The 26,818-nt window shown below is 60.2% G+C and overlaps 1 protein-coding gene across 1 annotated transcript in view; it reads right to left on the reverse strand.

Moving 5' to 3' along the window:
- EPPK1 (epiplakin 1) overlaps window positions 1-25,845 on the reverse strand; it is a 36,145-nt gene extending 10,300 nt beyond the window's left edge. Inside the window, exons 1-2 of the mRNA XM_032118920.1 lie at window positions 25,757-25,845; window positions 5,374-20,805 (exon numbers count right to left, since the gene is read on the reverse strand). Coding sequence (XP_031974811.1) covers window positions 5,374-20,770 — 15,397 coding nt within the window. The 5' untranslated portion in view covers window positions 20,771-20,805; window positions 25,757-25,845. The remainder of the gene's footprint in view (window positions 1-5,373; window positions 20,806-25,756) is intronic.
- Between the last annotated feature and the right edge of the window lie 973 nt (window positions 25,846-26,818).

Raw genomic sequence — 26,818 nt, forward strand, 5'->3', positions numbered from 1 at the left:
TCTAATGCCATGATGCTGTTTGGCGCTGCTCCTCGTGCTGCCGTAGCCGAGTCAGCGGTGTCTTATCAGAAGGAATCCTTATCAGAGGATCTGCTTCTGACCGGCGTTTTGCTTTGCCTGGCCAGAAATCAGCCGGTTTAAGGCATCAATCCCAGGGAACCACGAGGAGTGCAGGGCTCAACCAGTTTGTCTGAAAGAGTTCTGTCTGTCACACAGGGGACACCGGTAACCAGAGAAATCCGGCAGCACCCGGTGCCCCTCTGCCTGGCCCGACCCACGGCGGGGAGCTCGTGCGCCGGCATTCCCAGGGCGTGGAGCCGGCCGTGCGCCGGGAGCGAGCTCCGGGCAGCTGCGGAGTGACTCGGGACCCGCCGAGCTGCGTGAGCGGGCAGAGCTGGGCCCGAGGGGGAACGTCCCCTCGGCGGGGCTGGACCCTCGGCGGGGCTGGACCCTCGGCGGTGTTGCCGTCCCCTGCAGGTGCCGCTGGCCCCCACCCCTGCCCCGCCTGTTCTCAGCGCCGGCGCCTCCGGAGGAAAGAATAACAAAAATGTTCCCTTTCAAAGCAGCCCCGCGCCCAGGGGACGGGCACAGGCAGACACGGACACAGACAAAAATGCTCTTTATTCTGGCTGGGAGAGATTGCACAACTCTGATCTCTGTGGGAAACGGATTATCAAGTATCCTCTTCCCCGACTCATGATTCCTGGGAAAAAGGGATCGGCCAGGCTTTTCCTGGTGTTCAGGGCACCTGGCCTGTGGCAGGATCCGGGAGGGAGATAATCTGGGCGTGCTGGGATGGTGCCAGAGCTGCAGGGATGGTGTCGGGTCACTGGGGTGGTGCCAGGGGTGCACCATGGCTGCAAATGCTTCCCTCACCCTTCCCAGGGAACTTGCTTATTTTTTGGCTTCCTGGCAGCCAAGTTTCCCTCAGCAGCTCTGGAGCACAGCGAGGGGAAGGAACATGCTTTAGATCTGGCCCAGGTTGCCCCCAGCCACACTCCTGTTTTCCCCTGAGGCACATTGGGACAGGGCACAGGTATGGACAGAGCTCTGCTCATTCAGTGCCTGCTCCATGGGGACCCCAAGCCCCCGAGCCCCCCACAGCTGAGGCTGTGGGGGCATCTCTGGAGCTCATCTTGGGCACTGGAGGATGTGCAGATCTAACTGGAGCTGGTGGGCTCTGACCTTCTGCCCAGCTGGCCAAAGATGCAGCTCCACTGCCCTTCTCTGAGGGTCAGCCGTCTGTGCCAACCCCCTCTCCCAGGACGCAGGTGACAGGTTGTGCCAGTTTGGGCAAATTTGGAAATATATCCTCTGAGAGAAGGCAGGTAACAACCATCCCTCCCCCCACCAGGTTCAGGGAAAAAAAGAATTTTCCTCAAAGGAAAGTGAAAGAGATAAAAGTGTTTATTTAACGAACACACAGGAAAAAGATACTAATGCTAAATAAATACCTCTCACTGTAGAGAGAAAACCTGGGAAAATTTCAGAGTCCTTCCGTAGTCTCTCTCTCCCCATCCTTGGAGCTGGGATGGGGTGGTGGCCCCACCTCCAGGGCCAAGGTCTCGGTGGAAATTCCTCCCAATGTATCCTGATGTTGAAACCGTCCAGCAGAGAAAAAAAAAGGAAAAAACGAAGTCCCAGGAAAACAAAAGTTCAACTCTCCGTCTCTCTCTGGAGAAAAAGAAAGCCAAAAACTGGCTGGAAAGCTGCTTCCTCCCGCTCCCGCCGCTGCAGAAGCAGACAGGTTTTATCTCTGTGTCCTTGGAACATGAAAACAAACTGCAAACTGCTTTGAAAAGTACACTTTTCTCTCTCCCCTCTCAGGCTCAGTTTAAAGGCATAGAAAGACACAGAATTAATTTCTGGGCATAGGGCAGCGATATGGGATACAACATCATAAAGTCACCCCAAGACACAGGTGACTGGTGCTGGTAGAACGTCCTGCTGAGAGCAGACAGGGGAAACCTTGCCCCAGAGATCGTCACTGGATAAAAGTGGCTGCTCTGCCTGGGGTGGCTGAGCCTGCGCTCCCCCAGCTGAGCCTTCTACCACTGGCTCAGCTCACGGGGCACCTGGCCACCAACACCTTCAGGAGGACAGTGCCACCACACACATGGCCACTGTGGCCAGACCAGATGTGGGCAGTGGCCTCTGGGGACCTGCAGACCTGTGCCAATTGTGGCAGCTCGTGGTGCTTGGCCAAGCACTCCCAAATGTGCCCACAGAGCAAAGGCAGATGTGCCTCTGCCAGGAGCTCAGGAGTCATGGAATCACAGGATGGTTTGGGAAGGGAATTTAAAGATCATCCAGTGCCATAGGCAGGGACACCTTCTGCTAGACCAGGTTGCTCCAAGCTCCATCCAACCTGGCCTTGGACACTTCCAGCAATGGGGCAGCTGCAGCTTCTCTGGGCAACCTCTGCCAGGGCCTCCCCACTCTCCCAGGGAGGAATCTTCCCAATACCCAAGAATCCAGGAGGATTGCTGTGCTGTGGAGAGCTGGAACACGGGGTATTCCAATTGCACCCCCACCAAAAGGAACCCAGGGCTTCCCCAGCAGGTTGGCTTTGGGCTGCAGCGAGGGAGGGATGGAGGGGGAGAGGTGAGTCCCTACCTGTGCCTCAGCAGGGCCTTTGGTTCTTGTGTTTTCCACTTCCAGTTTTCTCAGCAGCTGATCCTTAAATGTGCCCCGGACACAGTGGGGCTGTGGGTTGGATTGGGTACGGCGGGGTTACGAAATCCCAGACTCACAGAATACCAGGATGGGTCAGGCTGGAAGGACCCATAGTGGGGATCCTCAGGAAGGGTCATCACAGACCACATGGCACAGGAGTGTGTCCAGATGGCTCTGGAATGTCTCTGGTGAGGGAGACTCCACACCCGCTCTGGTCTCTGTTCCAGTGCTCGGTCACTGCACAGGAAAAAAGTTCTTCCTCATGCTCAGGTGGAACTCGCTGGGCATCAGTTCCTGCCCATTGCCTCCTGTCCTGTGGTTGGCACCATGGAGCAGAGCCTGGTTTGACACTTCCCTTCATTGCACAGGTCCCCTCTCAGTTGTCTCTTCTCAGGGCTGACCAGGCCCAGCTCCCTCAGCCCATCCCTCAGAGATGCTCCAGTCTCTCGTCTCCCCAGCCCTGGTGCTGCCTGTGCGTCCAGAGATGGGAATGGAGCTGGGAAAGGGTCTGGAGCCCCAGGAGAGGCTGAGGGAGCTCGGGGAGCTCAGCCTGGAGAAAAGGAAGCTCAGGGGAGACCTCATTGTCCACAACTCCCTGACAGGAGGGTGGAACCAGGTGGGGGTCAGGCTCTGCTCCCAGGGCACAGGGGACAGGACAAGAGGAAATGGCCTCAAGCTGTGCCAGGGGAGGTTCAGGAGGGATATTGGGAAAATTCCTCCTGGAAAGGGCTGTGCAGCCCTGGGACAGCTGCCCAGGGCAGTGGTGGAGTTCCCATCCCTAGAAGTGTTCAATAAATGTGTGGATTTGACACGTGGGGACCTGGGTTAGAAGTGGCCTTGGTTGTGCTGGGGGAGCAGTTGGATTCCATGGTCTCACAGGGCTTTCCCAGCCCAAATGATTCCATGGCTGTAAGGACTGGGAAGGAAGGTGGGGAGGGAGGCAGGGGAGGAGGGAGTGTGGCACGGAGGACAAGGTCCACAGACTCAGTGTTTAATATCCTGGAGGCCTCAGCCCAGCACCTGCCGGTCCCTGACCCAGGTCTGGGTGCTGCCAGAGCCCAGGGTGGCTTGTGCCCTGTCCTTGGGAGTGTCCCAAATCATGGCACAGTGCAGCAGCCGCAGGGACACCGCGCTGGCACCGACACAGTCGGATGTCACAGCAGCAGCACAGACACAGCCCAGTGACCCGACAGCGGCTGCTCCTGCTCACCTCCATGGAAAGGAGAATTGAGTTTCCAGGATGAGAAGACTCCCGGGAGACATTGTTGTGGCTTTTCAGTAACTAAAGGAGGCTGTAAGAGAGCTGGAGAGGGACCTGGGACAAAGGCCTGGAGTGACAGGACAAGGGGGGATGGCTTCAAATTGGAAGAAAGTAGGTTTAGATGGGATGTTGGAAGGAATTCTTCCCTGTGAGGGTGGGGAGGCCCTGGCAGAGGCTGTCCAGAGAAGTTGTGGCTGCTCCATCCCTGGAAGCCATCCCCAGGTTGGATGGAGCTTGTAGCAATCTGGGATAGTGGAAGGTGTCCCTGCCCATGGCAGGGTGTGGGACGAGAAGGTCCCTTCCCACCCAAACCATTCCATGATTCTGTGACTTCTCTCCCATTAATTTGTCCCATCACTTTCTGAGCCTGTGCAATTCTTCGGGCTCCACAGCAGGTTACGGTGAGGAGTCCCACAGCTCCTCTACACTTGTTCCCAGGTATCAGCTGTACAAGCTCTGGCCAAAAGTCAATTTTCTAGGACATTACCGTTAATTAAGGCAAACAGCCCAAGGCAGCACATTTAAGGAGGGTAAGTTTCCTTCTATTAAACAGCAATAGAATTATTCATCCCTGAACTCCATGGAAGAGTGGCTCGGGGCTGTTCCTCTCCTGGAGCATGGAATGTGGGCTGAGTCAGCTCAGGACACGGGAGGACAGAAGGAGCAGGAGGGAATGGAGGCTCCACTGTGGGTGGACAGACTGGAAGCACAGCACAGCCACTTACACTCTCAGCTCCTGTGAGGATCCATCCCCACAGAGGCTTCATGGAGGGAGGGAAAGCACAGCAAGAGACCAAACCACTCTGGGCTGGGGCTGTTTGTACTCCAGACACCCCCAGAAAAGCAGGGCAGGCTGAGGCATGGAGAGGAAACAGAGATGATGTGTCCCACACCAGTGACACCCAACGCAAGCCTGGCATCCTGCCCATGTGGAAATCTGCTCTCCAGGCAAAACTCAGGCTTGAAAACCTGCAACCCAAATATCGTCCTGCAAAGCTTCTGGGGAAAATAGCTGGCATATGCAAGAAAACAGAGGAAAAGAATAAAAATACCACTCACAGCACCAGTGGTATAGATACGGAACAAAGATATGCACTTAAACTTGTGTGAGGAAAATGAGGATGACACACTTCACCAAAATGACCTGAGATAACCCAGACTGGCTCCTCTGTTCCTGAAAGGCGACCAAAGGAAAAGGCACAATGCACTGCAACAACACTGCTCGAGGGAAGCACTTCAAAGCAGCACCTGATGTAGATGGCTGGTGGTAAAAGAAAGAGATCATGGAGGAAATTCCCTCACTGAGATCATAGACGGTAAAAAAACACTTTGAAAAAAAAGACAAAGACCAGTAGCAAAAGAATTATTCACAAAAGCAACATTCTTGTGCAAGGCAAAAACAAGGAAAAAACTCAAAAGGTTTTACAATTATTTTCTAAAAATATTAAGGAAATAAAGGCCCGTGTCCGGGTCAGGCACGCAGCGCCGCAGCAGCTGCAGGTACGTCAGGTTCTCGTGGGTGTTGGGGTCGAAGAAGCCCTTGGTGTCGTCGCCGGGGTCGGACAGGATCTGGCTCATCTCCTGGTCAAAGTAGCCACGCTTGTAGGCCACCTCCACGGGCAGGCGGTGGCTGTGCACGGGGTCGATGATGCCGCCGGTGGCGATCTGGGCCTCGAGCAGGCGGATGCCGTGATCCCTGACGATCAGCTCCTTCTTCATGGCCTGGAACAGGGAGATTTTGTCGCCCGTATAGGGGTCAGAGTAGCCCGTCACGGCCCGCTCGGCCGACAGCAGCTTCTCGTGCAGCTCGCTGCCCACCAGCCCGGAGGACACAGCCTCGTCCACAGAGAGCTTCTGGTTCTTGACTGGGTCGACCAGGAAGCCGGTGGCCGCCTGCGCCTCCAGCAGCACCAGCGCCGTGCCCTGCCTCAGGATGCCCTTCCACATGGCCTGGTAGATGCTCATCTTCTCCATCTTGCCAGGCTCGGCCTTGGAGGGCACCAGCACGCCGGCGATGACGCCCGTGCCGTCCAGGTAGCGCTTGACCGAGGTCATTTGCGTCACCTCCTGCACCGTCTTGGTGCCCTGCACCAGGTCGGCCAGCGTGTCCGTGTCGATGATGCCCGAGTCCAGCAGGTCCGAGGCGCTCACCTGCCTCCTGAGGCCTGTGAATTTCACGCTGCTGCTGCGCTGCGTCGCCTCCTCCACGAGGAGGGTGAGGAGCGTGGCCAGCTCGGCCAGCGCCAGGCTCCCGGCCCGCAACTGCCCCAGCAGCTCCCGACGCTTTGCTTCCAACACAAACTTGGAGAAGAGGAGCTCCCACAGGGACACCTTCCTGCCGTGGAAGCCGCCTGCCGACACCTCGACGGTGTAAGACTTGAGGGATCGCTCCAGCTCCTGCTCTTGCTGTCGCTCCTGGTCCCGCTCTTGCTCCCGCTTCTGTTCCAATTCCTTCTGGGAGTTTGCGGCACTGCCGTTCTGGATGGGTTCTGGCAGAACCTCTCTCTCTGCGGACTTGGGGGCCACGTTGGCACTGTGGCCCTGGGCCTCAGCCCTGGTGATGATGGCCGTGAGGAGGTCGATCATCTCTGCAATGGTGACCGTCCCCGCCTTGTACTGGCGCAGGAGGTCCTGGCGCCGGTGGTCAGGGACGTAGCGGGAGAAGAGGAGCTCCCAGACGCTGACGCTCTGGCCCTGGAAGAGCCCCACCGCCAGGGTGGTGCGGGCGGCCTGCAGGGCTTTGCGGGCATCCTCGGTCAGCTGGTAGAGCACGGAGCCCTTGTCCATCAGCTGCAGCATGAGCAGCCCCGTGTCCGGGTCAGGCACGCAGCGCCGCAGCAGCTGCAGGTACGTCAGGTTCTCGTGGGTGTTGGGGTCGAAGAAGCCCTTGGTGTCGTCGCCGGGGTCGGACAGGATCTGGCTCATCTCCTGGTCAAAGTAGCCACGCTTGTAGGCCACCTCCACGGGCAGGCGGTGGCTGTGCACGGGGTCGATGATGCCGCCGGTGGCGATCTGGGCCTCGAGCAGGCGGATGCCGTGATCCCTGACGATCAGCTCCTTCTTCATGGCCTGGAACAGGGAGATTTTGTCGCCCGTATAGGGGTCAGAGTAGCCCGTCACGGCCCGCTCGGCCGACAGCAGCTTCTCGTGCAGCTCGCTGCCCACCAGCCCGGAGGACACAGCCTCGTCCACAGAGAGCTTCTGGTTCTTGACTGGGTCGACCAGGAAGCCGGTGGCCGCCTGCGCCTCCAGCAGCACCAGCGCCGTGCCCTGCCTCAGGATGCCCTTCCACATGGCCTGGTAGATGCTCATCTTCTCCATCTTGCCAGGCTCGGCCTTGGAGGGCACCAGCACGCCGGCGATGACGCCCGTGCCGTCCAGGTAGCGCTTGACCGAGGTCATTTGCGTCACCTCCTGCACCGTCTTGGTGCCCTGCACCAGGTCGGCCAGCGTGTCCGTGTCGATGATGCCCGAGTCCAGCAGGTCCGAGGCGCTCACCTGCCTCCTGAGGCCTGTGAATTTCACGCTGCTGCTGCGCTGCGTCGCCTCCTCCACGAGGAGGGTGAGGAGCGTGGCCAGCTCGGCCAGCGCCAGGCTCCCGGCCCGCAACTGCCCCAGCAGCTCCCGACGCTTTGCTTCCAACACAAACTTGGAGAAGAGGAGCTCCCACAGGGACACCTTCCTGCCGTGGAAGCCGCCTGCCGACACCTCGACGGTGTAAGACTTGAGGGATCGCTCCAGCTCCTGCTCTTGCTGTCGCTCCTGGTCCCGCTCTTGCTCCCGCTTCTGTTCCAATTCCTTCTGGGAGTTTGCGGCACTGCCGTTCTGGATGGGTTCTGGCAGAACCTCTCTCTCTGCGGACTTGGGGGCCACGTTGGCACTGTGGCCCTGGGCCTCAGCCCTGGTGATGATGGCCGTGAGGAGGTCGATCATCTCTGCAATGGTGACCGTCCCCGCCTTGTACTGGCGCAGGAGGTCCTGGCGCCGGTGGTCAGGGACGTAGCGGGAGAAGAGGAGCTCCCAGACGCTGACGCTCTGGCCCTGGAAGAGCCCCACCGCCAGGGTGGTGCGGGCGGCCTGCAGGGCTTTGCGGGCATCCTCGGTCAGCTGGTAGAGCACGGAGCCCTTGTCCATCAGCTGCAGCATGAGCAGCCCCGTGTCCGGGTCAGGCACGCAGCGCCGCAGCAGCTGCAGGTACGTCAGGTTCTCGTGGGTGTTGGGGTCGAAGAAGCCCTTGGTGTCGTCGCCGGGGTCGGACAGGATCTGGCTCATCTCCTGGTCAAAGTAGCCACGCTTGTAGGCCACCTCCACGGGCAGGCGGTGGCTGTGCACGGGGTCGATGATGCCGCCGGTGGCGATCTGGGCCTCGAGCAGGCGGATGCCGTGATCCCTGACGATCAGCTCCTTCTTCATGGCCTGGAACAGGGAGATTTTGTCGCCCGTATAGGGGTCAGAGTAGCCCGTCACGGCCCGCTCGGCCGACAGCAGCTTCTCGTGCAGCTCGCTGCCCACCAGCCCGGAGGACACAGCCTCGTCCACAGAGAGCTTCTGGTTCTTGACTGGGTCGACCAGGAAGCCGGTGGCCGCCTGCGCCTCCAGCAGCACCAGCGCCGTGCCCTGCCTCAGGATGCCCTTCCACATGGCCTGGTAGATGCTCATCTTCTCCATCTTGCCAGGCTCGGCCTTGGAGGGCACCAGCACGCCGGCGATGACGCCCGTGCCGTCCAGGTAGCGCTTGACCGAGGTCATTTGCGTCACCTCCTGCACCGTCTTGGTGCCCTGCACCAGGTCGGCCAGCGTGTCCGTGTCGATGATGCCCGAGTCCAGCAGGTCCGAGGCGCTCACCTGCCTCCTGAGGCCTGTGAATTTCACGCTGCTGCTGCGCTGCGTCGCCTCCTCCACGAGGAGGGTGAGGAGCGTGGCCAGCTCGGCCAGCGCCAGGCTCCCGGCCCGCAACTGCCCCAGCAGCTCCCGACGCTTTGCTTCCAACACAAACTTGGAGAAGAGGAGCTCCCACAGGGACACCTTCCTGCCGTGGAAGCCGCCTGCCGACACCTCGACGGTGTAAGACTTGAGGGATCGCTCCAGCTCCTGCTCTTGCTGTCGCTCCTGGTCCCGCTCTTGCTCCCGCTTCTGTTCCAATTCCTTCTGGGAGTTTGCGGCACTGCCGTTCTGGATGGGTTCTGGCAGAACCTCTCTCTCTGCGGACTTGGGGGCCACGTTGGCACTGTGGCCCTGGGCCTCAGCCCTGGTGATGATGGCCGTGAGGAGGTCGATCATCTCTGCAATGGTGACCGTCCCCGCCTTGTACTGGCGCAGGAGGTCCTGGCGCCGGTGGTCAGGGACGTAGCGGGAGAAGAGGAGCTCCCAGACGCTGACGCTCTGGCCCTGGAAGAGCCCCACCGCCAGGGTGGTGCGGGCGGCCTGCAGGGCTTTGCGGGCATCCTCGGTCAGCTGGTAGAGCACGGAGCCCTTGTCCATCAGCTGCAGCATGAGCAGCCCCGTGTCCGGGTCAGGCACGCAGCGCCGCAGCAGCTGCAGGTACGTCAGGTTCTCGTGGGTGTTGGGGTCGAAGAAGCCCTTGGTGTCGTCGCCGGGGTCGGACAGGATCTGGCTCATCTCCTGGTCAAAGTAGCCACGCTTGTAGGCCACCTCCACGGGCAGGCGGTGGCTGTGCACGGGGTCGATGATGCCGCCGGTGGCGATCTGGGCCTCGAGCAGGCGGATGCCGTGATCCCTGACGATCAGCTCCTTCTTCATGGCCTGGAACAGGGAGATTTTGTCGCCCGTATAGGGGTCAGAGTAGCCCGTCACGGCCCGCTCGGCCGACAGCAGCTTCTCGTGCAGCTCGCTGCCCACCAGCCCGGAGGACACAGCCTCGTCCACAGAGAGCTTCTGGTTCTTGACTGGGTCGACCAGGAAGCCGGTGGCCGCCTGCGCCTCCAGCAGCACCAGCGCCGTGCCCTGCCTCAGGATGCCCTTCCACATGGCCTGGTAGATGCTCATCTTCTCCATCTTGCCAGGCTCGGCCTTGGAGGGCACCAGCACGCCGGCGATGACGCCCGTGCCGTCCAGGTAGCGCTTGACCGAGGTCATTTGCGTCACCTCCTGCACCGTCTTGGTGCCCTGCACCAGGTCGGCCAGCGTGTCCGTGTCGATGATGCCCGAGTCCAGCAGGTCCGAGGCGCTCACCTGCCTCCTGAGGCCTGTGAATTTCACGCTGCTGCTGCGCTGCGTCGCCTCCTCCACGAGGAGGGTGAGGAGCGTGGCCAGCTCGGCCAGCGCCAGGCTCCCGGCCCGCAACTGCCCCAGCAGCTCCCGACGCTTTGCCTCCAACACAAACTTGGAGAAGAGGAGCTCCCACAGGGACACCTTCCTGCCGTGGAAGCCGCCTGCCGACACCTCGACGGTGTAAGACTTGAGGGATCGCTCCAGCTCCTGCTCTTGCTGTCGCTCCTGGTCCCGCTCTTGCTCCCGCTTCTGTTCCAATTCCTTCTGGGAGTTTGCGGCACTGCCGTTCTGGATGGGTTCTGGCAGAACCTCTCTCTCTGCGGACTTGGGGGCCACGTTGGCACTGTGGCCCTGGGCCTCAGCCCTGGTGATGATGGCCGTGAGGAGGTCGATCATCTCTGCAATGGTGACCGTCCCTGCCTTGTACTGGTGCAGGAGGTCCTGGCGCCGGTGGTCAGGGATGTAGCGGGAGAAGAGGAGCTCCCAGACGCTGACGCTCTGGCCCTGGAAGAGCCCCACCGCCAGGGTGGTGCGGGCGGCCTGCAGGGCTTTGCGGGCATCCTCGGTCAGCTGGTAGAGCACGGAGCCCTTGTCCATCAGCTGCAGCATGAGCAGCCCCGTGTCCGGGTCAGGCACGCAGCGCTGCAGCAGCTGCAGGTACGTCAGGTTCTCGTGGGTGTTGGGGTCGAAGAAGCCCTTGGTGTCGTCGCCGGGGTCGGACAGGATCTGGCTCATCTCCTGGTCAAAGTAGCCACGCTTGTAGGCCACCTCCACGGGCAGGCGGTGGCTGTGCACGGGGTCGATGATGCCGCCGGTGGCGATCTGGGCCTCGAGCAGGCGGATGCCGTGATCCCTGACGATCAGCTCCTTCTTCATGGCCTGGAACAGGGAGATTTTGTCGCCCGTATAGGGGTCAGAGTAGCCCGTCACGGCCCGCTCGGCCGACAGCAGCTTCTCGTGCAGCTCGCTGCCCACCAGCCCGGAGGACACAGCCTCGTCCACAGAGAGCTTCTGGTTCTTGACTGGGTCGACCAGGAAGCCGGTGGCCGCCTGCGCCTCCAGCAGCACCAGCGCCGTGCCCTGCCTCAGGATGCCCTTCCACATGGCCTGGTAGATGCTCATCTTCTCCATCTTGCCAGGCTCGGCCTTGGAGGGCACCAGCACGCCGGCGATGACGCCCGTGCCGTCCAGGTAGCGCTTGACCGAGGTCATTTGCGTCACCTCCTGCACCGTCTTGGTGCCCTGCACCAGGTCGGCCAGCGTGTCCGTGTCGATGATGCCCGAGTCCAGCAGGTCCGAGGCGCTCACCTGCCTCCTGAGGCCTGTGAATTTCACGCTGCTGCTGCGCTGCGTCGCCTCCTCCACGAGGAGGGTGAGGAGCGTGGCCAGCTCGGCCAGCGCCAGGCTCCCGGCCCGCAACTGCCCCAGCAGCTCCCGACGCTTTGCCTCCAACACAAACTTGGAGAAGAGGAGCTCCCACAGGGACACCTTCCTGCCGTGGAAGCCGCCTGCCGACACCTCGACGGTGTAAGACTTGAGGGATCGCTCCAGCTCCTGCTCTTGCTGTCGCTCCTGGTCCCGCTCTTGCTCCCGCTTCTGTTCCAATTCCTTCTGGGAGTTTGCGGCACTGCCGTTCTGGATGGGTTCTGGCAGAACCTCTCTCTCTGCGGACTTGGGGGCCACGTTGGCACTGTGGCCCTGGGCCTCAGCCCTGGTGATGATGGCCGTGAGGAGGTCGATCATCTCTGCAATGGTGACCGTCCCCGCCTTGTACTGGCGCAGGAGGTCCTGGCGCCGGTGGTCAGGGACGTAGCGGGAGAAGAGGAGCTTCCAGACGCTGACGCTCTGGCCCTGGAAGAGCCCCACCGCCAGGGTGGTGCGGGCGGCCTGCAGGGCTTTGCGGGCATCCTCGGTCAGCTGGTAGAGCACGGAGCCCTTGTCCATCAGCTGCAGCATGAGCAGCCCCGTGTCCGGGTCAGGCACGCAGCGCCGCAGCAGCTGCAGGTACGTCAGGTTCTCGTGGGTGTTGGGGTCGAAGAAGCCCTTGGTGTCGTCGCCGGGGTCGGACAGGATCTGGCTCATCTCCTGGTCAAAGTAGCCACGCTTGTAGGCCACCTCCACGGGCAGGCGGTGGCTGTGCACGGGGTCGATGATGCCGCCGGTGGCGATCTGGGCCTCAAGCAGACGGATGCCGTGATCCCTGACGATCAGCTCCTTCTTCATGGCCTGGAACAGGGAGATTTTGTCGCCCGTATAGGGGTCAGAGTAGCCCGTCACGGCCCGCTCGGCCGACAGCAGCTTCTCGTGCAGCTCGCTGCCCACCAGCCCGGAGGACACAGCCTCGTCCACAGAGAGCTTCTGGTTCTTGACTGGGTCGACCAGGAAGCCGGTGGCCGCCTGCGCCTCCAGCAGCACCAGCGCCGTGCCCTGCCTCAGGATGCCCTTCCACATGGCCTGGTAGATGCTCATCTTCTCCATCTTGCCAGGCTCGGCCTTGGAGGGCACCAGCACGCCGGCGATGACGCCCGTGCCGTCCAGGTAGCGCTTGACCGAGGTCATTTGCGTCACCTCCTGCACCGTCTTGGTGCCCCGCACCAGGTCGGCCAGCGTGTCCGTGTCGATGATGCCCGAGTCCAGCAGGTCCGAGGCGCTCACCTGCCTCCTGAGGCCTGTGAATTTCACGCTGCTGCTGCGCTGCGTCGCCTCCTCCACGAGGAGGGTGAGGAGCGTGGCCAGCTCGGCCAGCGCCAGGCTCCCGGCCCGCAACTGCCCCAGCAGCTCCCGACGCTTTGCCTCCAACACAAACTTGGAGAAGAGGAGCTCCCACAGGGACACCTTCCTGCCGTGGAAGCCGCCTGCCGACACCTCGACGGTGTAAGACTTGAGGGATCGCTCCAGCTCCTGCTCTTGCTGTCGCTCCTGGTCCCGCTCTTGCTCCCGCTTCTGTTCCAATTCCTTCTGGGAGTTTGCGGCACTGCCGTTCTGGATGGGTTCTGGCAGAACCTCTCTCTCTGCGGACTTGGGGGCCACGTTGGCACTGTGGCCCTGGGCCTCAGCCCTGGTGATGATGGCCGTGAGGAGGTCGATCATCTCTGCAATGGTGACCGTCTCCGCCTTGTACTGGCGCAGGAGGTCCTGGCGCCGGTGGTCAGGGACGTAGCGGGAGAAGAGGAGCTCCCAGACGCTGACGCTCTGGCCCTGGAAGAGCCCCACCGCCAGGGTGGTGCGGGCGGCCTGCAGGGCTTTGCGGGCATCCTCGGTCAGCTGGTAGAGCACGGAGCCCTTGTCCATCAGCTGCAGCATGAGCAGCCCCGTGTCCGGGTCAGGCACGCAGCGCCGCAGCAGCTGCAGGTACGTCAGGTTCTCGTGGGTGTTGGGGTCGAAGAAGCCCTTGGTGTCGTCGCCGGGGTCGGACAGGATCTGGCTCATCTCCTGGTCAAAGTAGCCACGCTTGTAGGCCACCTCCACGGGCAGGCGGTGGCTGTGCACGGGGTCGATGATGCCGCCGGTGGCGATCTGGGCCTCGAGCAGGCGGATGCCGTGATCCCTGACGATCAGCTCCTGCTTCATGGCCTGGAACAGGGACATCTTTTGTCCCGTGTAGGGATGGGTGTAGCCCGTCACAGCTCTCTCGGCACTGATAAGTTTGTTTTGTAGTTCACTGCCCACCAGCCCGGAGGACACAGCCTCGTCCACAGAGAGCTTCTGGTTCTTGACTGGGTCGACCAGGAAGCCGGTGGCTGCCTGCGCCTCCAGCAGCACCAGCGCCGTGCCCTGCCTCAGGATGCCCTTCCACATGGCCTGGTAGATGCTCATCTTCTCCATCTTGCCAGGCTCGGCCTTGGAGGGCACCAGCACGCCGGCAATGCTTCCAGTTCCCTCAAGGTATCTCCTTACACTATCTATTTGTGCTATTTTTTGTGCCGTCTCTTTTCCTTCCTGGAGTTTTTCCATTGTTTCCTCTGTAATTATCTGTGCACTGAGCAGTTCTGATGCTGTAATTTGCTGTCGGATTCCCTGGAACCAGACATCACTTCTGTCCTCTTCTTTTTCTCTAATGATCTTTAGTATTGTCTCAATGAGTCCTTGCACAATATGTTGGGATTCCACTTTGTATTTTTTCACCAGTTCTTTTCTTTTCTCCTCTGTGATGTACTCAGAGCAGAGAAGTTCCCACAGCGATAACACTTGTCCCTTGTATTTTCCCACAGGCACTTGGACCTTTGTACACAACAGGGCATTTTTCGTTTGCTCATCAATGTAGAAATAGTCGCCTTCCTTTTCCAGGACCTGCAGCAGGTACAAGCCGCTCTCCCCGTCTTTGGCACACCTCTGCAGGAGCTGGCTGTAACTGATCTTCTCATGAGTGTTTGGATCTATAAAGCCTTTGCTACCATGATCTGGATCTGAAAGCAGGAGGAACGTGTCCTCATCCAGGTGTCCACGTTTGCAAGCCACCTCCATGGGCAGGCGGTGGCTATGCCTGGGGTCAATGATGCCACCAGTGGCAAGCTGGGCCTCAAGCAGGCGGATGCCGCGATCCCTGGCTATTATCTTCTGTCTCACAGCCTGGAAGAGAGATATTTTATTTCCTGTTTGAGGATCTGTGTATCCTGTCACAGCTTTCTCTGCCGACAGTAGCTGCTCGCGCAGCTCGCTGCCCACTAGCCCGGATGAGACGGCCTCATCCACAGAGAGCTTCTGGTTGTTCCGGGGGTCAATGAGGAAGCCGGTGGCCACCTGTGCCTCCAGCAGCCCCAGTGCGCATTGCTCTGTGAGAAGGCCCTTCTTTAGCGCCTGGTAGATGCTCATGTTCTCTTTCCTCAATGGGAGGAGAACCCCAGCGATGCACCCAGTGCTGTCCAGGTACCTTTGGATGGTGTCCCTCTTTCTGAGGCTGGCAAGTGTGAGACTCCCATCCTGCAGCTGATCCAGAGTTTTCTTGTCAATTATCTCAGAGTTGAACAATTCTGATACCGACACCTCCCCCCGCAGTCCTTTGACCTTGAGGGCTTCTCCTTTTCGCTCTGTGTCCTCAATGATTTTTAAGATGAGGGATATCAGGTCTTCCAGCATTAGGGTTTTGCTTTTGTACTGCATCACCAAGTCTTTCCTTTTCTGCTCTGAGATGTAGTGAGAGCAGAGGACTTCCCAGACAGAAACTGTTTGGTCCTTAAATTTTCCAACTTTCACTTGAAAGAGCTTTGAGCGCAAAGCCTGTTTTGTGGACTCATCAATGTAAAAGTACTTTCCTCTCTCTTTTACAACTTGCAGCATGTACAACCCAGTCTCTGGGTCTTGGACACATCTCTCCAGGAGCTGCATATATGTCAGGTTCTCATGGGTGTTGGGGTCAAAGAAGCCCTTGGTGTCATCACTGGGGTCAGAGAGGATCTGATTCATCTCCTGGTTGAAGTAGCCACGCTTGTAGGCCACCTCCACAGGGACACGGTGGCTGTGCACGGGGTCGATGATGCCACCGGTGGCAATCTGGGCCTCGAGCAGGCGGATGCCGTGGCTCTTCACAATCAGCCCTTGGTTCATGGCTTCAAACAGGGACATTGGGGCTTTGGTGTAGGGGTCAGTGTAGCCCGTCACAGCTCTCTCTGCACAGAGCAGCTTTTCAAAAATCTCCCCTCCGATCAGACCCACCTCTAATGCTTCCTCCACTGAAAACTTCTTGTTTTTCTCGGGGTCGATGATGTAGCCGGTGGCTGCCTGCGCCTCCAGCAGCACCAGGGCGGTCCCTGGCCTCAGGATGCCCTTCCACATGGCCTGGTAGATGCTCATCTTCTCATTGCTTGGCTGTATAAGGACCCCTGCTATGAAATTACTGCCCTCCAGGTACCTGCGGACAGACTCCATTTCAGTGACTTCTTTGACTGTTTTCTTCCCCTGGTTGAGCTCATCGAGGGTTTTTTTGTCTATCAGCTGGGACTGGAAGAGGTCACTGGCAGACACTCTTTTCCGCAGGCCCTTGAAAGCAAATTTCTTGCCTTGTGCCTCAGTCTCTTGGATGATTGTGGTGATGATCGTTGTGATTTCTTGTAGCACTTCAGTCTTCTCATCTTTGTACTTTTGCACCAGCTCTCTTCTCTTGCTGTCTGAGAAGTATTCAGAGTTGAGGAGGTCCCAGACAGACACGGTCTGTCCTTTGAACCGCCCCACGTTGACACAAACAGTCACAGATTTCAGCACCTTCATGGTCTGTTCATCCACACAGAACATTGCGTTTTCTGACAGAGGGAGGAGCCACAGACCCGACTCAGCTTCACAAATGCACCGGTCCTTCAGCTGCTGGTAGGTCACGTTCTCCTTGGTGTTTGGGTCAAAAAATATCTTGGTGCTGTCATCCAGCTGAGAGAGGGTTTGGTTCAGGTCCTCGTCATAGAAGCCGTACCTGCAGGCAGCCTGGAGCGGCAGGTGGAGGTGGTGGATGGGATCAACAACCCCTCCCGTGGCCAGCTGGGCCTCCAGCAAGGGCACAGCCTCTGCCAGGGGGATGAGCTCTTTCCTGAGTGCTTGGCACAGGGAGATGGAGCTCCCGGTGTAGGGGTCTGTGTAGCCCGTCACAGCCCTCTCAGCCAGAAGGAGTTTCTCGCTAAGCTCTTCTCCAACAACAGCCGCTCTCACGGCGTCCCTCACGTTGAGCCTCCGGTTTGTTGCAGGGTCAGTCAGGTATCCTGTGGCTGCCTGAGCCTCAAGCAGCCTCAGAGCAACCCCAGGGAGGAGGAGATTGTTTTTCACGGCATCATAGAAGCTCATCTTCTGTTTGGATGCCTCTATGAAGACCCCAGCAATGCTGCCTGTGCCCTGCAAGTACCTCTTTACACTCTCCATTGCAGCCACTTCTTCGGGAGTTCTTACACCCTGAGCCAGTTCTTCAAACGTCCTCTCAGAAATGATGCCCGCGTCCAGCAGCCAGACCACAGGGACACTGCCCCTCAGGCCTTCCAGGGAGATCTGGGTCTTGGCTTTCATCTCCATCTCCCCCACCAGTCTGAGCACAAGAGCGACCAGCTGCTCCAGCGACAGCTCCTCTGACCGAAACTTCTCCATGAAGTTGCTCCTTTGTTCCTCGGTGAAATACCCTGAGTGCACGAGCTGCCAGAGGGAGACTCCTTTTTCCTTCACCATGGTTTCCTTGAAAATCCGTTGGATTTGCTCATCAGTGTAGGCAGGAGCAGCTGTCTGTGCCAGAGGCAGCAAGTGGAAGCCGGAGACATCGTCCTTCTGGCAGCGCTGGATGAGCTCAGCATAGGTCACGCTCTCTTTGCTGTCTGGGAGGCAGAAGGCTCTGTGGTCATCACTAGGCTTGGAAAGGGCCTTGCTTGTGTCCTCATCCAGGCACCCTCGCTGCTGGGCTGACTTGAGGGGGATGTAGTGGCCACACGTTGGGTCAATGATGCCTCCTGTGGCCATCTGCACCTCCATGAGCTGCATGGCCTGCTTGTCCGCGATCAGGCCCTTTTTCATCGCCTGGAAAAGGGGGATCTTCTTGCCTGTGAAAGGGTCTTTATAGCCTGTCACGGCCCCTTCCGCGTGCTGCAGCTTCTCGTGGACATCTGGCCCAATGACGCCCTCCCTCACAGCCTCATCCACACGGAGCTTCTGGTTGCTCACAGGGTCAATGATGAAGCCCGTGGCAGCCTGGGCCTCCAGCAGGGGCAAGGCTACTCCTGGCACCACGATGTTCTGCTTCATGGCCTCATAAATGCTCATTCTCTGGTTGGATGGCTGGAGCACAATCCCCCCAATGCTGCCCAGGCCATAGAGGTACTTCCTGACAGAGTCCATGTGCAGCACTTGTTCTGGAGTGATGGATCCCTCCAGCACCTGCTCAAACAGGGCCCTGTCAATGATACCAGTTTCCATCAGGTGATAAGCACTCACATTGCCTCTCATGGCTGGGAACTTGATGGAGGCCCATTTCTTCATTTCCTCCTCCAACATGAGTCGGATTTGCTCCAGGCTGAGCTTCCTCAGTTGGAAGTGGTTGAAAATCTCCCGGCGCCTCCCCTCACTGAAGTACTCGGAGTTCAGCAGGTCCCACACAGAGACCTTCTCCCCCTTTAAGCGCCCAAACCTGACGGGCAGCCAGGAGCTCCTGAACAGCTGCCTGGTGGCCTCATCGATGAACTGCCGCTTCCTGCTGTTCAGAGGGAGGAGGCAGAGCCCGGTGGAGGGCTCGGTGATGCATTTCTCCTTCAGCTGCAGGTACGTCAGGTTCTCGTGGGTGTTGGGGTCGAAGAAGCCCTTGGTGTCATCGCTGGGGTCGGAGAGGATTAAATTCATCTTCTTGTCGAAGTAGCCACGCTTGTAGGCCACCTCTACAGGGATGCGGTGGCTGTTCACGGGGTCGATGATGCCGCCGGTGGCGATCTGGGCCTCGAGCAGGCGGATGCCGTGATCCCTTACGATCAGCTCCTTCTGCATGGCCTGGAACAGGGAGATCTTACCCCCTGAGTAAGGATCTCTGTAGCCAGTGACAGATTTCTCCGCAGCCAGCAGCTTGTCGTAAACGTCCGGGCCAATGACGTTTGCTCGTAAAGCCTCCTCCACAGAATACCTCTTGTTGGCAGCTGGGTCAATGACAAACCCCGTGGCAGCCTGTGCCTCCAGGAGAATCAGAGACGTTCCCGGCCTCAGAAGTCCCTTCCGCTTTGCCTGGTAGATGCTGATCTTCTCCTGGGAGTCGGGGAGCAGCAGCCCACCGATGCTTCCCGTGCCCTGCAGGTACTTCCTGACAGTGTCCATGCTGACGACTTCTTTGGCCGATGTTTCTCCCTCCTTGAGTTTCTTAAACAAGTCTTTGTTGATAATTTCCGAGCTCAGGAGCTGGTCAGCCGTCACCTGGTCCCTCAGGCCCTTGAAGGTGACATTAGCAGCCTTTTCCTCAATGGCAGCTCTGAGGGCCTCTCCCAGTCCTTGCAGGGAGAGCATTCCTGCCAGGAACTGCTGAGCGAGCACAGCTCTTTGCTCACCCTGAATGTAGTCGGAGAAGAGCAGTTTCCAGAGAGACACCGACTTGCCCTTGAATTTCCCTGCAGCAATGGGTACCTCTGTGTTTTCCAGAGCCGTCTGGGTCCTGTGGTCAAAGAAGGTGAGTGTTCCCTGGGATCCTTCACGGCCGTCCCCACTGAGCGGCAGCAGCAGGAGCCCTGTGCTGGGATTGGTGACGCAGCGCTGGAGCAGCTCCGTGTAGCTCAGCTTCTCCTCGGAGCCAGGGTCGAAGAACCCCTTCACGTCGTCAGGAGGGCTGGAGAGGAGCTGTCTGGTGGCCTCGTCCAGATACCCCCACTCGCAGGCTGTCTCCATGGGGACACGAAGGTGCCTGCCCGGAGCAATCACACCCCCCGTGGCCACCTGAGCCTCCAGAAGGCACAGGCCATGATCCCTGGGAACAAAGCCCTTCCTGATGGCTTGGAACAGAGAGAGCATTTCCCCGGTGGAGGGGTCTCTGTATCCAGTGATGGTTTTCTCAGCCGAAGACAGTTTCTCATAAAGCTCTGGGCCAATGAGACCAACCCTGACAGCCTCATCCACGAAGTAGCTTTTGTTCTTTAGGGGGTCTGTCAGGCTGCCAGTGGAGGCCTGGACTTGCAGGAGCATGAGAGCGGCACCAGGCACAAGGAGATGCTCCCTCAGTGCCTGGTAAAGGCTTTTCTGCTCCCCAGAAGGCAAGACAACACCAGCCACGCTCCTTGTCCCACGCAGGAAGTGCTGAACAATGTCATTCTCTGCCACCTCCTGGGCAGAGATCCTTCCTTCCTCAAGGCCTCGGAACACATCAGGGCTGATGATGCCAGAGTCCATCAGGTCCCTGCTGCTCACCCTCCCTCCCAGCCCTAGGAATGTGATTTGCAGTGGCAAGAGGAGGAAGCCTGAGGCCGGATCCACAACACACCTCTTCCTAAGCTCCGAGTAAGAGACCTTCTCCATAGTGCTGGGGTCAAGGAACCCTTTGCTGTCCTCATTGCTGGGGTCAGAAATGAGCTGCCTCATCTCTTCATCCAAATATCCCCTCTCACAGGCCACATCTGCCGGGAGCCGGCTGCCGGTGGCTGGGTCGATGACGCCTCCGGTTGCCATCTGGGCCTGGAGCAGGCGAATGCCCTGCTCCCTCCCCACCAGCTCCTTCTGGATCGCCTGGTAGAGGGGGATTTTCTCTTCTGTGTAGGGGTCCACAAAGCCAGTAGCAGCTCTGTCTGCCGAGAGCAGCCTCTCCTTTAGCTCCAGCCCCACCAGCCCCATCCGCACAGCTTCTGCCACGGGGACACGGCAGTTCCCCACCGGGTCGGAGATGGAGCCCGTGGCTGCCTGGGCCTCAAGGAGGCAGAGGGCTGAATCCAGGCTCAGTAGATGCTCTCTGGTGGCCTCATAAAAGCTCATTATCCTCTTTGAAGCCTCCACGTACACGCCTGCAATGCTGCCAGCTGTCTCCGAGGGTTCCCTGGGCGCATCCGGACCCGCCACATCCCTGCCAGCTGCTTTTTGCTGTTTGCATGACATCACGTCCTGGCACAAGTGGTTTGTCCCTGGCATGTCTTCCCCGGGAGAGCTGGGAACAGCGTGGCCATTCACTGCTGGCTTGCTCTCCATCCTCCTGCTGCACGCCTTCCACAGCTCTCAGGACTCTGGAGAGAGAGGGGAGAGTGGGAAAGCTCAGTGAGAAATCAACTTCTTTATGCTTTGCGTGTTAAATACAGGGAAGTCAGAAACTTAAATATTCTCAGGCAGGAGGAAGTGACAGCCAAAGGCTGAGCATGTCTAAACCTGATGTGCCATCCTGAGGGATCTGGCCAAACTCAAGGAGTCGCTGGATGAGAAGCTCCACATGCCCTGTCCACGTGCACTGGGACTCCCAAACCCCCTGTGCCCTGGGCTGACCCCCCAGCGTGGGCAGCAGGGAAGGGGGGAATTCTGCCGCTCTGCCCTGCTCAGGTGAGGCCCCACCTGCAGAGCTGCCCCAGCCCTGGAGAACAACAGCAGAAGAACTTGGAGCTGCTGGAGAGAGTCCAAAGGAGGCCACAGAGATGTTCCCAGGGCTGGAGCCCCTCTGCTCTGGAGCCAGGCTGGGAGAGCTGGGGGTGCTCACCTGGAGAAGGGAAGGCTCCAGGGAGAGCTCAGAGCCCCTTCCAGGGCCTAAAGGGGCTCCAGGAGAGCTGGAGAGGGACTTGGGGACAAGGACATGGAGGGTCAGGCAAGGCCAAATGGCTCTCCACTGCCAGAGAACAGGGTTAGGTGGATGTTGGGAAGAAATCCTTCCCTGTGAGGCTGGGGAGACCCTGGCACCGGTTTCCCAGAAAAGCTATGGCTGCCCCATCCCTGGAAATTTTCCAGGGCAGGTTGGATGGGGCTTGGAGCAACCTGGGATAGTGGAAGGCGTCCCTGCCCATGTCACAGGGTGGGACCAGATGGGCTTTAAGGTCCCTCTCCGCCCAAACCATTCCATGATTCTGTGATTCTAGGGTTGCTGCCATGCAGGTCCGTGTGCTCCCATCACGGGTGCCACATGAGCCTCCCTCTCCTTCCACTGTGCCCCACTTCTCACCCTGTCCAAGCAATGCAAGGAAGGCAGAGGCTCCATCTCAGTGAGCAGTGGCCACCAGGCAAAGAGCCCCCACGGCTACCTTAGGGTGAGATTACACCTAATCCAAACCTGCCCTCCTGCTTGCAGAGCTGCGGGATGTGCTTGACTGAAACAGTTCATGTCTCAAGCACTGAGATAAAGTTTTGCTCATAAAACTGAATAAAGGAGCCGTCGAAGCCCACCCCTCTCTAAAGAATGCCTGGCTGGAACTTTGGACTGAAAATCAGACTGCTGAGATTAGATAAGGGAACCCATTCTTCAGGGGAGAAGTAAACAAGTAAACAAGGAAAAGAATGCGAGCCTAACCCAGCAGCCGTGCTAAGAATCATCTCTGGCTTGCTTCGGGGTGGGGGAGGCTGTAGCCCACAGACTCATTTGCTGGGAGCAGGTTTGCACAGATCTGCCCCCCAGCCGAGGTGGGGGGAGGAAGTTTCGCTGTGTGGTAACCTCTGCTCAGGGGCAGTGAACCCATCCTCCCTCACTCAAACCGGCCTGGCTGTGGAGCCCTCAGCCCCGGGGAGGCCACACCCACGGTACAGTCAAGTGAGGAGCACCGGAGGCAGTGCCTTAATCCATCAAAGACCCCCCGAAGTGCCGCCCAGAGCCATTCCTGAGGCCTTGCACCACAGGGCTGCGCGTGATACGACAAACCCGGAGTCTGTTGTAAGAGACAGCAGCAAATCCTGCCCCCACACCCAGGGAGATGCCTGGGGTTTCCTACCTGGCCTGAGCTATATTAACCCATCGGATTCTTTGCTTTTTGGGGGGACCTTCACCACCGAGAAGACCAGCTGGAGAGGATCAACAGAACATCGCTGGGATCCACGGAGTGGTGATATTTTCTTTATTCTGTCTCTGTCACTCTATTTCTGTCTCCACGCCCTACTTTCTATTTCTCTTTCTATCTCTCTCATGTTTACTATCAAATAAAACCCATGCTATTGACTTCGGCATATGGTCTCGTTTGCACCTTAATTCGGGCAGAGGCATTCCTGATAACTTTAATAACTGGATCCTGACAGCTTGGATCTGCCACAGCCGCGGCACTGGGCCATGAACACCGGGAGGTTGGAAGGTGCTTGTGGTCAAGCACGGGTGTGCCGAGCTCTGGGAGCTGCGGTCAGCCACCGCCTCCGGGCTGTGGCCGCGGCACACGGCGGCAGAGGAGCCTCCCTGCCCGCAGACTCCACAGCGTCTGTGCCAGCACCCTTCAGGAGGCCGTCCTGCAGCAGGGGCTTGGAGCAGGTTTGAGGAGCGAGGGGGCAGCTCCGATGGCTCATTCCCTCGTGAACGCCGTCCCCCAAGGCAGAGCCCCAGCTCCGGTGCCGAGCGGGGTCTGTCAGGGCCGGACGAAGTGCTGTGGAGGACCAAGGAGACGCGCCTGCCCAAGCTCCTGCAGCCCAGCACGGGGGTCACGGTGCTGCCCACCGGCATCTCTGGACCCGGCTGCAAGGACACAGCCCGGGCAGGGCTGCCTCGAGGTATTCACCACACAGAGCCCCAGGAAGAGCTGGTGCCACACTGACCTTCCCGCAGAGGTCACATCGAGTGGGCACACTGTGGAGCAGCTCTGTTTCATTGCCTGGAGTTCACAGACCCAGGTCCTCCCCGGCTTCACCCGTGTAAACAAGTGCGTGGAGCAAAGAGCACCATGACGGTGCCGGCGAGTGCTGTGCCCGGGCCCTGCCCACCCCAGGAGCAGCCTCTCCAACGGGGTTCCGTGCGCCCGGCTTCATCCCCATATGTCCCTCCAGCTCATTCCGTGCCCCGCGGCCACGCCAGCACCTTTTCCTTACTCTTGCTCCTCTGTCCTAGCCGTGCTCTGGGCTCGCTGCCCGGCCCAGGGAAAGGTCTCAACAGGAGCCGGCTCCCTCCACCCGGTGATGTCAGTGCGGCTCGGATCTGCCCAGGCAATGCTGTTTGTGTTTGCAAGGATCAGGATTGCGCCCGGCTCCGGCGCCAAGAGGTGGGGACGGGCGGGAGGCCCCGGGGCTGCGCCTGCCTCCGGGAAGGACTGGGAGAGGGGAGGAGGACTCGGGGGTCTCTGCCTGGGGGGAAGGGGGGTCCTGGGGGGGAGTGCAAGGGGTCCGGCTGCTGGCTGAGAGCCGGGGCAGTTGCTCGGTCCTGCGCCGTGGGCTGGCAGAAGCCCGCCTCACAGGGCTGTCCCTGCTGTCCCACGGGCTCACACCGGCTGCCCACGCCCACGCGGGCCGGTGATGGCATCCCTGTGCCATACGCATGCAAAACACCTGCGGGGCTGGCAGCACCTCCCAGCACCTCTGCCCGCCCCACTCCTGGGGCCGGGAAAGCTGTTTCTGGTCTTGCAGCCCTTTCCTGGCAAGAGGTGCCGGGCTGGATGGCACCGGCTGTGCTGCACGTGGAAGGAGCTGGGCTCAGCCCAGCCGTGACGTGGGCACAGCAGCGGTGGCAGCGCCGGTGTGGCCCCGGTGTGGCCCCGGTGTCTGGAGAGCCCCAGGCAGGTCCCTGCATGTCCCAGAGCTGAGACGGCCGCGGACACCAGCACCGGTGTGGTTCCAGTATCCGGACAGCCCCAGGCAGGTCCCCACATGTTCCCGGAGCCAAACTGGCCACTGGCCCCGCAGTGCAGATGGAATGTTGGCATTACCACCCAGAACTGTGGCAGCTTGCAAGCCTGGAGGTCTGGGGAATCAAGGGGCCGAGGTGTTGCCCCCTGCCCCTCCCCGGGCAGGGGGAGGCGGAGGGGGAGCGGCAGGGGAAGGGCTCCGCTCCCTTTCGTCAGAAGGCATCAGCCCCATCGGAAACTTTGAGTAACCGACTTTGCCGACGAAGGCAGGGAGATTCCTGGCAGAGGTGTTGGCACCTGCCACCCTGCCCGGGGCCACGGTCTCTCCCCGACGCGGGCAGCACTCCCTGGCAGCCCCAACCACTGCTCCGTGGCTTTCACTCCCGGCTGCGTCAGGGAAGTCGCTGGCACCAGTATGAGCCGCGGCCTCCGCGCACCCACCGCCACCCGCGGGAGTCCCCTTGCAAGGCCCTTCCTCGCACACTCGGCGGTGCCGCTGCCCCACGTCCCGCGGGACAATCCGCACGTCTGCACCCTCAGGGAGCACCCGGAGACCGGCACCGGCTGGGGAGGGAGAGGCTGCCGGGGGCCCTGGGGAGGGACCGGGAGAAGGGACAGGTTTTACTGGCAGAGTGGGGGACATGGTGTCGGGAGAGGGTGGCGGAGGAGTTGTCTGCTGGGGCAGGGACTGCAGAGCGCTGGGAGAGGCTGGGGCTGGGGGTGGGAGCTTGGCGGGGCCGGGGAGAGTCTGCAGGGTGGTGTCTCGTGGGACAGGCTGAGGCCGGCAGTGTTTCGGGGGAGGGAGAGCAGCAGGGAAGTTTTCTGGGGCAGTGGCGGAGGGTGATGGGAACAGGGAGGGAGCTGGGCCGCGCTTTGGGGGGCCCTGCTCTGAGCGGGCTGGGGGCAGCTCAGCACCCCTTCCCGGGCAGTGCTGCGGGGTCCGCAGCGCCGGGGTCCTACCCGGTGCCCGAATGCGGCTGCTGTAGCATGAAGTCGCACCCTGTCCATAGGGACGACCCCACCGCACCGTGGACCCGCCTCACCGGCTACTGTGGGAGGCTGCTGCCAGTCCACCGCCTGCCCTGCCCCACTACCTGCCCCTTCCTCAGCACCCACCGAGCCCACCTGCGCCGTCGGAGCCTCGAGGCATCACGGGCTTTTCCCGGGAGCCCGTCTTGCCCGGGCAGCCATCACCTCCTGTCCTGCTCCTGGGAAGTGCCGGGGTCAGGGACCGCCATCCTCCCCCTGTGCCGCAGGACGGCTGGCAGTGCCCAGGGTGCCACAGCCCCGTGCGGCTGCTGCCCTACGCCCACGGTCCCACCCCGGCACCGGCAGTGCTGCTGCATTCCTCCCATACCGGGGATCGAGGGAGCGCTTCTATCCCCTGCAGCCCCCGGCACGGGGGGCCCGTGGTGCCCAGCCAGGGTCCGCTCCGCCCGAGCTCTCCTACCTGTGCACGGCGGTCACACAACGGGCTCCTCTGACAGGTGCCCGGAGTTCCACTGCTGCTTCCTGGCCGGGACCAGAGCACGTTTAAAACCTGGCCCTTCCCCGCCCCTGGGGATGACACAGCAGCCCAGCCCTCGCAGAAACTCTCGGGCCAGCCCTCCCCACAGCTCCCTCTGGGAGCTGGGGTCCCTCCTTGCAGGGGTTCACTGGTCCCAAAAGGGCTGAGGTGCAGAAGGTGGCCCTGTTCCGGTGGGCTGTGCCCTCCACAGAGGAGGTGAGAGTGAAGAGCAGAGACCTTCCTCCCCAGGGTCAGCACTGCCTTCATCCCCAGCAGCTCCTCATCCTTCTCTCCATCACCCCCCCAAACCCCCCCCACTGCCAGCAGTGCCCCTGTGCCTCGTCGAATTGGCCAGGCTGCACCTGCAGGGCTGACAGACCCCCAGTGTAGGCCTAAACCCAGCACCACGGCAGCTGGGGTAGAGGAGGGATCCTTCCCTGCTCCCCCCAGTCTTGCCCACACCCCTGGATGTGCATGAAGCCTGAATTGCCCAAAACATGCCAAACCATCCTGTTGCTGCTTGAGTCACCCAAACACCCCTGCCCTGCCTCTGTTACCAGCTCCACACCCTCTCTCCAGACCCTGCAGCCAGCTCCACATCCTGCTCCTGCTCCCCTCTGAGCACCCTGAGCCCTCTCCCCAGTGCCACAGGTACTTGGTGGGCCCTGTGAGAGCAGCGGGTACCACACAGGGCAAAGAGGCCTTTGGGGCCACTGGGGCAGGGGGGTCATGCCACAGCCTCTTCCAGTCCCACCCTGCAGGGCGAGGTGCTGCGGGAGGGATGCAGCACTTGGGCAAGATGTTTATGGTGTGTGGGAGTGTGTTATCTGGAGAGGTGCCGGTATCCAGGCACGGGGCTGGCTGGGCGAGCCCACGATGCCGCACGATGTGGTCCAGTGGGCACGGAGCCCTGGTGCCCGCTGTGGGTGCAGCCAGTCCTGGCAGTGGTGGTGCACTCCAGGTGGAGGGGCATTCCCATTGGAATGGCACTGCCAAACACCTGGG

Source organism: Corvus moneduloides, chromosome 10, assembly GCF_009650955.1.
Source record: "Corvus moneduloides isolate bCorMon1 chromosome 10, bCorMon1.pri, whole genome shotgun sequence".
Lineage (NCBI taxonomy): Eukaryota > Metazoa > Chordata > Aves > Passeriformes > Corvidae > Corvus > Corvus moneduloides.